At 51.2% G+C, this 11,973-nt stretch overlaps 1 protein-coding gene and 1 pseudogene across 1 annotated transcript; both read left to right on the top strand.

The window, feature by feature from the left end:
* Positions 1-249: 249 nt before the first annotated feature.
* On the top strand, positions 250-2,788 carry LOC136471660 (heavy metal-associated isoprenylated plant protein 33-like). The gene is made up of 3 exons (XM_066469405.1): positions 250-538; positions 762-837; positions 949-2,788. Exons 1-3 carry the CDS (start codon positions 509-511, stop codon positions 2,322-2,324), a joined length of 1,482 nt encoding a protein of 493 aa, XP_066325502.1. The 5' UTR covers positions 250-508; the 3' UTR covers positions 2,325-2,788.
* An 882-nt stretch (positions 2,789-3,670) lies between these two features.
* LOC136468889 (MOB kinase activator-like 1A) lies at positions 3,671-4,756 on the top strand (annotated as a pseudogene).
* Positions 4,757-11,973: the final 7,217 nt, after the last annotated feature.

Raw genomic sequence — 11,973 nt, 5'->3', positions numbered from 1 at the left:
GGTGGCCTTCAGCCGGTTTGGCTAGCGCTAAAACGATCGATCGTGGATTATTATCGTCGACTGTTTTGATATAAGGAAAAAAATATTATTCTAGCTTTACGATCATTTAAGACGAAGCGAACAGATTTTTTTTTCTTTTTCGCTGCGAGCCCATGCCATGCCGCTGTTCGCTGTACCACCGCCCTCTCCCTCTCCCTCCCCCTCTCCCTCAGCACTTCCCTCTTGAGCAGCACAGCACAGAGCAGGCTCACTCACACACAGCACAGTCACTGCAACTGTGTTAGTGCCTTGGAAGTCAGATATTATTGCGGCCTCCCACCCCCATTAAGCGCCTACACCTCCCTCCCTACTCTCTTCCTGAGAAAAGAAATGTTTCATATCTGCTCCCTCCTCGTTCCCCTCTGACTGATTTGAGAGCTCGGGCACCAGATCTGAATCCTATTGTGCCTTTGGTGTAGAAGCATTCTGCTAGTAGAGGTGCTGTTCCAGTTCCAGTTCCAGTTCCAGGATGAGCAAGGAGGATGTCCTCAAGGTGCAGGTGTGTGAGCTTTGCTGGCCTCTTCTCAACTCCACCGTTTTTCTTGTCTTGTTTTCTTGCTGCCATTTTCTCTCCAGGGCAGGCGGAGGCAGCTTTGCTTGTGTTTGCAGCATGTGTTACCTTTCCACGCCTCCTGGCTGCAGTCCTACCGTGTTTCTTGTTGTCTCTTGAAATCCCCTCTGTTCTGTTGTTTTTTTCGTGACGTTTTCCTTCCTCGTTTCAGACTCTGATGCTGAGAGTCAACATACACTGTGATGGGTGCGAGAAGAAGGTCAAGAAGACCCTCCACAAGATCGACGGTACAAGAAAGAACTCATCTTTTGCAACAGCAAATTGCCTGTTTTTTCTTTGTCAACGTTTGCTCTGCATTTTTGTTGACGGAAACCTGACGAAATTGATCTGTACTGTAGGTGTCTACCAGAGCAGCATCGACGCGGAACAGGGGAAGGTGACGGTGTCCGGCTTGCTGGATCCGGACACCATCATCAGGAAGCTCAACAAGGCCGGCAAGCCGGCCCAGCTGTGGGGTTCCAAGCCCGGCGTCCCTCAGAACGCCCACCATGGCGGCGGCGGCAGGGGCAAGGGCCAGCCCAAGGACGCCGGCGGCAAGGGCCATTCCAAGGACGCTGGCGGTGGCAAGGGTCATTCCAAGGACGCCGGCGGCGGCAAGGCCCAGAAGGGCGGTGCGGGTGGCGGCGGTCACAAGGGTGCTGGCGGCGGAGGTGGTGGCGGGGGCAAGGATGCGAAGATGGTGATGCCGCAGCCGACGCCACAGCAGCTCCAGCAGCTGCAGCAGCAGCTGCAGATGAAGGGGCTGAAGCTCCCGCCGCACCTCTTGGGTGGCAATATGCCGGCGTTCCCCGCGGCGGCGCCGTTGAAGGACCCCAAGTCCGTCAAGTTCGCCCTCCCCGAGGACAACTTCGACGACGAGGGCAGCGAGTTCGACGATGAGTTCGACGACGACGACTTCGATGACGAGGACGACTACGACGACGACGGCTTCGACGACGATGTCTACGACGACCCCAAGATGATGATGAAGCCCATGGCTATGCCGCCGCCGGCCGGCGGGGGCGACAAGAAGGGCGGTGGTGGCAAGAAGGGTGGTGGAGGCGGCGGGAACGAGATCCCGATGCAGATCAAGGGAAACAACCACGTCGGTGGGCAGCCGCCCAATGCGAAGGGAGGCGGCGCCCCGGGCGGCGGGAGCCACCTGGGCCTGGGGAACAAGGGCGGCGGCGTCGGTGTCGGTGGCCCGATGGGCGGCATGCTGCCTCAGCAGGGTATGATGAGGCCTAACATGCTGGGTGGTGCCGGTGCCGGCTTCCCCGGCACCGCCCAGATGGGCGGCGGACCTATGGGCATGCCGAAGGGCCACCCGCACATGGGTGGTATCATGGAGCAGGGCGGCGGCGGCGGCGGCATGCCGGGCCTGGGGTTCTACCAGGGAAGTGGCAACGGCGGCGGTGCTGGCGGCATGCATTCTGGGGCTGAGATGCTTCAGGCCGCCGCGGCAGCCGGGAACCCTATGGCGCAGCAGCAGTACATGGCCCTGATGCAGCAGCAGCAGCACCAACAGCAGCAGCAGTACATGGCCCTGATGCAGCAGCAGCAGCAGATGATGCTGCAGCATGGGAACGGCGGAGCAGGTTACCCGGCGATGGGCTACGGCTATGGCCGGCCACCGATGCATTACCCGATGGGGTACCCAATGCCCCCGCACTCGCATGCCGACAATTACAACATCTTCAGCGACGAGAACCCCAACAGCTGCTCACTGATGTGATCAGCATGGGGATGGTGCCGGCCGGTTGCTCCCTCTGGCTGCCCTGTTCCAAGTGAAACCATCTCAAGGAGCTCAATGGCCACTGCTGATCACCGATGGACATCCCCATGGTTGAAACACCGTGAATCAATCAATCGTCAATCAGTATACTTGGGGATGATAGAGTCCTAGCTAGAATCTATCAACTATCTATCTTTTCTCATTTTCGCCTTTCTTTCAAAAAAGGAACTTCCTTGAATGCGAAGTTAGGTATAGTAATTATGAATAGTTTTCATCATCATAAGAGAAGAAGAGGATGATGGGGCCTTCATAGCCACCCACCCAATAGGGGTGGTTCGCTTGTGGCTTCGTCCCTTCTGGCTTCATAAAGGTGGACTGATGGTAGAACAATGTTGTCAATCTCAGTAAATCAGTGTGTGCATATGTTCTCTCTTCTAACTATATATATAATGGTAAGTTATGTTTATCAGAGTCAGCTAATTTGTGGAGCACGCAGTTGTGCAAGTTGGATACCTACCATATACATTGCAGTGCTGGTATTTCATCTGGTTTCCGAAGGCTATCGCTGAACGCTTAATGATGTATGTATGTTCGTTTGTTGATCTCATGAAGTCCTGAGCTTGCTTTTTTTGCTTTTAACTTGAATTGCACGCGGCTAGCGTTGACAGAAGCAATCTTGTGTAGTTGTGTTATTATCTTTTTATTGAAGTAAGTTGATTGTTGGGTTTGTTTTTTAGATAATGGAAAACTTCTAGCTTCAATCTTTACGAAAGAAGCATCAATCCACAAAAATTTAACTCAAACAAACAAAAAATAGTTGACATTTAAAAATCATCCATTGAATACATAGAATTGTGTTACTTTGTTACTAAAAATCGGCACACCAAAATTAACTAAAGGCTTGTTTGAGAGCTCTAGCTTTGAGAAAACAGAGAGCAACTCCAGCGTGGATCTATGCTAGATCAATGCTCCCAGCGTGGTACTGGTGGGTAATTTTCATCGACTCCACGAGGAGTTTCAAAATCAGCGTTTTTAGAGCATCTTTCTGTTCGCTGGTTGGTTTCTGGGCAGGTTTAGGCTGGCTGGTGCTGGTTTATTGTGAGAGAAAAATACTATTGGCTGACTGGTTTGGGCTGGTTGAAACCAACGAGTGAACATACCGTAAGAGTAGAGCTGTTTTTTTTATATGGAGGTACGTGTAGCTCTGCCAAACAGTATTGGCTAGAATCAAAGCTAGTGTCCCCCTTCTATATAACATTGTTAACAAATTTTGTTTGGCCATTATAAGACACAAAATTGCCTAATAAACTCAGCTCCTGTGATTAACAAAGATCTGGCGAGGAGGGATGAGGCTCTTTGGGCTTGGACGGAACCAGAAGACATTCCGCCCAAGAAGAGCGCTCCATCAGGCAGCAAGGGAGCGCAGCTCCGAAAGCACATAGATGCCACTCTCGGCAGTGGAAAGCTGGGATGAGGAGGGATGAAAATGGTACGGATATTTTCTGATCGTATTTGAGTCCGAATCTGTTTACAGGAGTTTAGATCTAATTGTATTCGAGTCCGAATATTCAACATCTGATACCGTATCTGAATACTCAAATCACATGTTTATGATGTCCACATCTAATCGTATCCTATTCGGCATGGCTGACACTCTCCGTATTCGAATTTGAATGCAATCAAAAATATAAAAACAAATATAATATTAGTGATATCGTATCCAATCCGTTTTATCCCTAGCTGTGAGGTTGCCTCCTGGAGAGGATATCAATGAATGGCTTGCTGTGAATACTCACGGAATTCTGCACGCCTGAGAGCCGCCCGACAATGACAGCTGGCCCAAAGTATGAGTACACATGGGCTGATGATGTACAGATATGTGGAGTATCTGATGGATTGGATCGAAGGCCAGCTTGATGATGAATCCATCATATTTAGGCCTGGTTTAGTTTGCGAAAATTTTCGCGGAATGATACTGTAGTACTTTCATTGTTATTTGGCAATTAGTGTCCAATTGTAGTCTAATTAGGCTTAGAAGATTCGTCTCGTGAATTTCATCTAAACTGTGTAATTAGTTTTATTTTTTATTTATATTTAATGCTTCGTGCATGCGTCCAAAGATTCGTTGTGACGGAGAATCTTGAAAATTTTTGTAAAATGGAAGGAAACTAAACGGTACCTTACTAAAAAAAACTTGGCACGCCATTCCCGCCAAACTTCAAGGAAGTAGCGAAGACAATATTCAAGTGCTTGTTTTGTGTATACGCCCACATCTACCATTCTCATTTCCAGACGATTGTTAGCCTTAAAGAGGAGGACCATCTCAATACCTGTTTCAAGCACTTCATTCTGTTTACAAATGAGTTTGGCGTGATTGACAAAAAGAGCTGGCTCCACTCCAGGAGCTCATGGAGTCCATCGTTCCTTACTGAGAATACGCCGTACTAAACATGGATACAGAGCTCTCAATGCTGATGGCTGTGAAACTGTTTGAGACAGTACTTCACTGCATAGAGCTTATTGTTCCAGTTATTAGACATAAAAGGATGTGTGACATTGCTAATGCTATATGTGTGTACCTGTACTCCCTCCATACTCGTATTAGAGATCGTTCTGGTCGAGCTGCATGGGGCACCAGATGGACGTGTTAGCCCCTGACGCTTCGTTCCCGCACGCCTGCCGCTAGCATGGCTCGACAATGAATTAATCACGGCTCTTTGTTTTGTGCACGCTCGCTCGTGCCAAGGCTCTTCATCACGCGCACGCTCGCCTCCCGCAGCACGCGCTCGCCGCCAGTTCGTCTCCCGCAGCACACGCTCGCCGCCGGCGCCATGAAGCTCGCTCGCGCCATGGAGGAGGCGCTGGACTCCGTCGAGGCCCTAGACTCCGTCGAGATGCTGGACACCGTCGAGCAGGCGCTGGACAACGTTGAGGTGATGAACTCCGTCAAGCAGACGCTGGACAACGCGCCATGGTACGAGCGCCACGGCAAATAATTTGGAAAACGAGCACCACGGCAAATAATTTGGAAAACGTGCGCCATGCAGTCCAGGCCGAAAAAATCGAATCTGAGCGCGCGCCATGCATGGCAAAAACTATGCCATGCAAAATGAAGACGACAGCAAAAAAAAAAAAAAAAAGTGCGGCGGCCAGGAGTCAAACTCGGCTGGCCAGAGCCAAGCCTCGATGCGCTAGCCATATGAGTTGGGAAGTTTTCTCGTATAGAATGCACCCGCAACCCTATTTAATAGGGGCAGGCAGGGAAAAATACGCACTAATTAATCACTCCTTGGTATGCACAATCATGTCCTAAACGACCTCTAATACGAGTACAGAGGGAGTATGTTTCTTCTTGATCCTGTATTGGCCATGTAAGTGTGCCTGTTATCAGCTAAACCACTTTAATTAAGTCAGCAGCAAAATTCATGAATTTGCAAGAAAAAGAACACTACTAGCTAGAGTATCTAATGGCCGCCGCCACAACTGGTTTCGTAGTATCTAATGGCCGCCGCCACAACTGGTTTCGTAACACCTCTTGAGAATTGGTTCATGTTTATGATGATGTACTGAGAAAGAAAAACACAAGAAAGCTGTGTTGGATTAATGTATGCTGTGTTTGTCAGCTTATTAAAAAAACAAAGATATAAAATTATGTCCTTTGACCAAAAATAAACAAATAATTTGAACTCTGAAGGTCGAATGTCTAATACAAACTACACATCACGGTAGAAAAGATTTGGAATAACAACACTCAAAAAGATTTGGCATAATTGTTGAGAAAGTAGACAATTTTTAGATTAAAACCAGAACATAAATCATAGCAATCTCAGATACTAGTATAAACATAGCTTGTTTCCTAGTCAGATTAAACATCATGAACGTAAATAATAGTGTAAGCATAGCTCGTATACTAGTCAGATTAAACAACATGAACATAAATACTAGTGTAAGCATAGCTCGTACACTAATCAGATTAAACATCATGAACAGAGATCACGGGGTGGGTACCTTTCGGGTGCAAAGGGAGACGTGGTGAAGATGTTGCTGATGGTGGTACGAAGTCACCTATGAGTGGTGGAGGATCGTTCCTGTTGAAGATGCGACGAGTCTGATGGCAGCGAAGACGATTGTTGTTGCACGCCGGCAATCGTCTTCGCCGCCAGTCAGGATGGAGAGGCTACAATGGCGTCGTAGTAGTCACAGAAGGAAAACACCAATTGACTACCTTAGGATTTTTCAAAACTAGAAACTTCCAATTTTAGTTCTATTGTAATTTTATCCAGGAGAGTTGATACATTTATATAGGGAAGAAAACTCCCTACCTCCTCATCAACTAGCAATACGATACTAATTGATGTTGCACGTTTCTCCTCTACTCATGGGATTAAACATTAAAGCCCATTAGGAAAAATAGATATTGGGCCCTTTGAGATTTATTAAAATTTATGCATACAGGTTTAGGAAACTAGACCATATAAATTTTAACAATAATAACATAAAAAAGGTGTTGGTGAATTTCTGATTTACTACCAAAGCATCATACTTTACTATCATTTTAATTTTTTCTAGCTAAACTATCTTTGTTAAGGATGACCCCTATTTTAAAATACCACATAAAAATATTTTAAGAGTTGTTTTCATACGCTAAAATTTTTATGTAACCTTAACTCAGTTATTGACAAGATATTTATACATAGAATTGACTATGAAAGAAGTCAAAATACCATCTTTGTGAAGATTTTACATAAAAGGATATAAACCCTCATTGAGATTAATAAAAACCACACCAGAAACAATATATATTATGCCAATCAGTTAGCAGCTTATTTTCTACTAAAGATCTCCTGAAGTAGACACTAAGAGGACTTGAACTAAGCACCTTTGATACTGTTGCATGTTTTCCATGAATAATATCAAACAATGAAGGGTATCAAAAATTTTAAAGCTTGGTGTCGGTGTTTTGAGTAAACACCAACAAGTAAATTTGTATTATTGCGCGTTGGACCCGGATGGTGTGCTAAAAGACACAAGGTTTATACTGGTTCGGGTAGAATGTCCCTACGTCCAGTTCGTGGCTGCGCCAACCCTGCTGACACAGCAGACGGTGCCAAGGTTAGCTCCATGCTGAGCGTCTGTCCGTTGATGATGCCACGCTCTGGCTTGATCAGCAAGTGGTCACATCCCATCCCGCCCTGGCGGGCGACGCGACGAACCGAGGTGTCGATCCGCAATCCTATGGGGAACGGACGGCGCAGTGACTGCACATCCGTCACTGTAGAGGACGCGAGTCTCCTCTTGGACCGTAGTGGTTGTTGTATAGTTCCATCAAGATCCACGCCCGAGGGCCAATGGCGGCGCCCACAACATTGTAAAACAAATATCGGCGCCCACAACACTGTTCGGGCTCTAACATGCCCGGAAGGACCTTAAAGCGCCCATCTTGTCATATCCTGTCAGTACTTTCCTACAGGCGTGCAAGGTATGGTCCTCGGTATTGCGGTTGACTTGAGTGTCCTGCCTTATCTGTGTGCGTAGTTATGAAGGAGCAGCGCGCAGACATCGAGCGAGGCGGAGCCAGCCTCCAGACGTCGGGCGAGGCGGAGCCAGCCTCCAGATGTCGGGTGAGGCGGAGTCTGCCCTCGGACGGCGGGCGAGGCGGAGCCAGCCCCTGGACGTCGGGCGAGGCGAAGTCTGCCCCTGGATGTCGGGCGAGGCAGAGTCTACCCCCAGACGTCGGGAGAGGCAGAGCCAGCCCCCGGATGTCGGACGAGGTGGAGTCTACCCTCGGATGTTGGGCGAGGCAGAGCCAGCCCCTGGACATCAGGCGAGGTGGAGTTTGCCCCCAAACGTCGGGCGAGGCGGAGTCTACTCCTAGATGTCGGGCGAGGCGGAGCCAACCCCCGAGCGTTGGACAAGGCGGAGTCTACCCCCGGACCTCGGGCGAGGCGAAGCTAGCCCCCGGGTGTCTGGCAAGGCAGAGTCTTCTCCCAGACGTTAGGCGAGGCGGAGCCAGCCCCCAGACATCGGGCATGGCAGAGTCTGCTCCCAGACATTGGGCGAGGCAGAGCCAGCCCCCAGACGTCGAGCGAGGCGGAGTCTGGCCCCGGACATCGGGCGAGGCGAAGTCTGCTCCTAGACATCGGGCGAGGAGGACCCAACCCCTGGACATTGGGCAAGGTGGAGTCTGCCCCCGGACATTGGGTGAGGTGGAGTCTGCTCCCAGACGTCGTGCGAGGCAGAGCCTACCCCTGGGGGTCGAGCGAGGCAGAGTCTGCCCTTAGATGTTGGGCGAGGCGGAGCCCGCCCCCGGGGGTTGGGCGAGACGGGGCCCATGGTCTCGGTGGATAGATGAGGAGTGTCCTGGCAAGCGGTGTAGTCATGCTCTTGATTGCACAGATGAATCAACGTTCGATGGCCATTAGCTCCTTCTCTTTGGGTACCCTAATATTGGTCCCCGACAGTAGCCCCTAAGCCCCTAGGAGATTCAAGTAGAATCGCCTGGGGAATTTTGTGACTTGCCAGCGGGTACGCGCGAGCGCACCTGGTGGGTGTAGCCCCCGAGTCTACGGAGGAGTAGGATACTCCTTCAGAGGGTTTTCCAAATGAGAGGGTTTTGAGAGCCCTAGCCCTCTATTGTTGTCCCCGGTGTGCCCCTAAGATGGTGATTTTTTCTTCACCAAGGCCTGACCCTTCGCGGGTATGGTCGTGAGGTTTGGTGGTTGTTTAGTCGGATAGCTCAATTAGGATCCTGGCATCCTGTTCGCAGGGATCCATCCCGGGTCAGCCCGACTGACACTCGATCATGGGCCGAGACTCCCGTTAAGCTTGTGTGCCTGAGTTTTGGCTGATCATGGGTCCATCCTTTGTTGTAAGGGTGCCTTCGGACGGTCATCGAAACCATTGATGGGCCAGCTCTCAAACTCCTGGGCCCAGTCGGGCCGGAGGAATGCTTTTTGACCTATATCTTTTTGCTAGTAAAGAGTCCTGGTCTGCCCGGGGAGGCGAAACATCTAGCGCGTCTTCGGAGGGAAAGGATAGGGATTGTAGGTGCATATCTCGTGATCGTGATGTGGTGATGGATCATGGCAGGCGTGGAGATCTTGGTGGACGATTGCCTTCCTCGCATCCATCGCCCCTATAAAACCAAGGGGTTCGCCCCCAGGGTTTCGTACTTTGCCTCCTTTCCTTTGCATCTGCAACCTCCACCGCCAATCGCCCAATCTCCCTACATCTGTATCTCAGCCACCATCAAGTTCGCATCCACCCACCCCAATCATTCAATTGAGCCATGGTGCAGATCTGATATCACCCTCTAGCGCCTGGAGGGCCTCGTTCATCGCAGCCTTCTTTGCACGCGGACTGCCATCGAGGAGTGGCAGCTACCCGACGATGAGGACGCATCGTCACCGCTCGAAGGCTATGTTGTGTCCTTCGCTCACTTCCATGAGCGGGGATTCGCCACCCCTACCCACAAGTTCCTTCGGGGGTTGCTGCATTACTACAAGGTGGAGTTGTAGCACCTTAATCCTAATGGAATCCAGCACATTGCGGCATTTGTCGCCCTTTGTGAGGGGTTCCTGGGGATTAGTCAATACTTTGACCTATGGCGGTACTTCTTCGCCGTTACCCTCCTAAAGAAGTGAGAGAAGAAGCAGAAGCTGAGCGTGCTGATGAGATGTGCCTGCATCCGTCTTCGCAACAACCGCGTCAATGAGTATCCACCGATGCGTCTGCTGACCTCCAACATGGGGTGGCATTCGCATTGGTTCTGCATCAAGAATGACGTAGCCGCCCCCTTGCCAGAGTTCACTAGGCGCCTCATCAAAGAGGTCCCAGAACTGTGGAGGAGGTGGGGAGTCCCAGAGAAAGACAAGAAGAAGATCTAAGACCATCTCATCGTTGTCCGAATTCTGAAGGAGAGGGGCGTGAAGGGGTCGGGGATCATCGGCACCTATCACACGCGGAGGGTGGCACCGCTGATGAGGTACGTGCTTCCCCTGCACATGATGGCGCTTGGGGCATCACTCAATGGGACAACGCTCGAAGAGGGAGCACTCTCCACCTCCAAAGTGGCACAACGTATCAAGGAGGCGATGGAGCCTTTGCGGGACGATGTCGGTGCTATCCTTAACTTTGTATATCCGGTGTCGGGGCATCCTCAATGTGGCCAGAACCGGGATACATTGTTTTCATAAGTTTTTTTTCCTTGTGCCTCCATTTTAATTGAATTCCCAACCTCTTGTCACTGATATTGAGATAGGAGGACCAGCCGAAGAAGCTCGTCCTTACGAATCTTCCAACTCCGCTACCGAAGGATTCGGCAATGGCGGCGGCCAACAGCGCTACGGCCGAGTGACATCGGAAGGCGAAGGAGAACGAGAGGAGGAAGAAGTAGCAGAAGTTGCGCGCGCGGGAGCATGGGGAGGAGACCGATAATGATGACGATGACGATGAGGAAGAAGACGAAGAAGGGTAGATGCCGACACCGAGTGGGATGACCTAAAGGGCGAGGATACATTGATAGGTATCCACTTGTCCATGCAGGGACCCTTCCCGTTTCATGTGAGAGAAAGTGAGTCCGTGAGGATGGTGGAGGCGGGCCGAACCATCATCCCATCCTCAGAATAAGTAGGGGATCAGCCACCGCGCCTGAGGTGTCAGCGGAGGGGAGCGGCCCCACTGTAGTTCCTTAAGAGTTAGCAGGGGCAGGTGGATCTGACGCCGTGCTCGAGGTGCTAGCGGGGGCAGGCGGATCTACCGCCATGCCCAAGGTGCTGAGGGAAGGGGATGGCTCCGCCGCCATGCCCCTGAGTGCAAGGGAGGCGAGCCCCTCATCCCAGGAGTAGGGGATGGGCTCCAAATGGCCTTGTCCTAAGGAGGCAGAGCAAGGACCTAAGGTTTCATCCCCCAAACATATCCTGTGCCCAACGGCTTCGATGTAAGTCATTGACTTCTCTATTTTTCTCTATTTTTCTCCATTTTCAGCGTGACTCACGCCTTCTATTTCTTGTAGCGTCCTGAGACAGGGCCACTCTTTGGTGCTGGCGCCTAAGAAGAGTGTCACCATCCAGGTGAGACGTTGGCCGTCGCTTGATGTCGCTCTTGCTTCGGGCGGGAGCGGAGACGGTGTCCTAGCCCATGGTGGTTCCCGTGCCCTCGGTGAGACAAAAGATCATCAGGGCTGAGGGAATGCCCTAGGAGGTCGCCGAGCAACTAGCGATGGAAGCGATTCCACTACCGACGTTGGAGCAGACAGAGCTACCGCTCGCACTCGTGGCACTGATCGCTATGGGCGTGACGCTGCCAGTTGAGGCCCCTCCGACGTAGATGGAGGCGGCAGCGACCGTGATGAGCTAGGCTTAGCCGGATGTAGCGGTGGTGGTGCCTGAGGATGCGGCACGATCCACGCCACCGGTGGCCCAGGTGATGGCGCCTGACTTGGGCTGGATAGAGGAAGACACAACTGAAGGGTCCTCGGGTGTTGTGGCGGTGGTTGGAGACGACCAGTGGTCGAGATGTCCCTGTCCACTCCTGAGCAGGGTAGGGCAAGGCCATTGGGGCTCATCTCGGTTTTTCTCCCCTGGCTCTGTTTGACACGAGGCGGCCTCGAGCCCTTCGCGGGCCAGCCTTTGAACCTCGGTTGATCACC

This window comes from Miscanthus floridulus, chromosome 8, assembly GCF_019320115.1.
Source record: "Miscanthus floridulus cultivar M001 chromosome 8, ASM1932011v1, whole genome shotgun sequence".
Classification (NCBI taxonomy): Eukaryota; Viridiplantae; Streptophyta; class Magnoliopsida; order Poales; family Poaceae; genus Miscanthus; species Miscanthus floridulus.
Note: the sequence above shows the minus strand (reverse complement) of the source record. Positions and strands in the feature narration are given on the sequence as shown.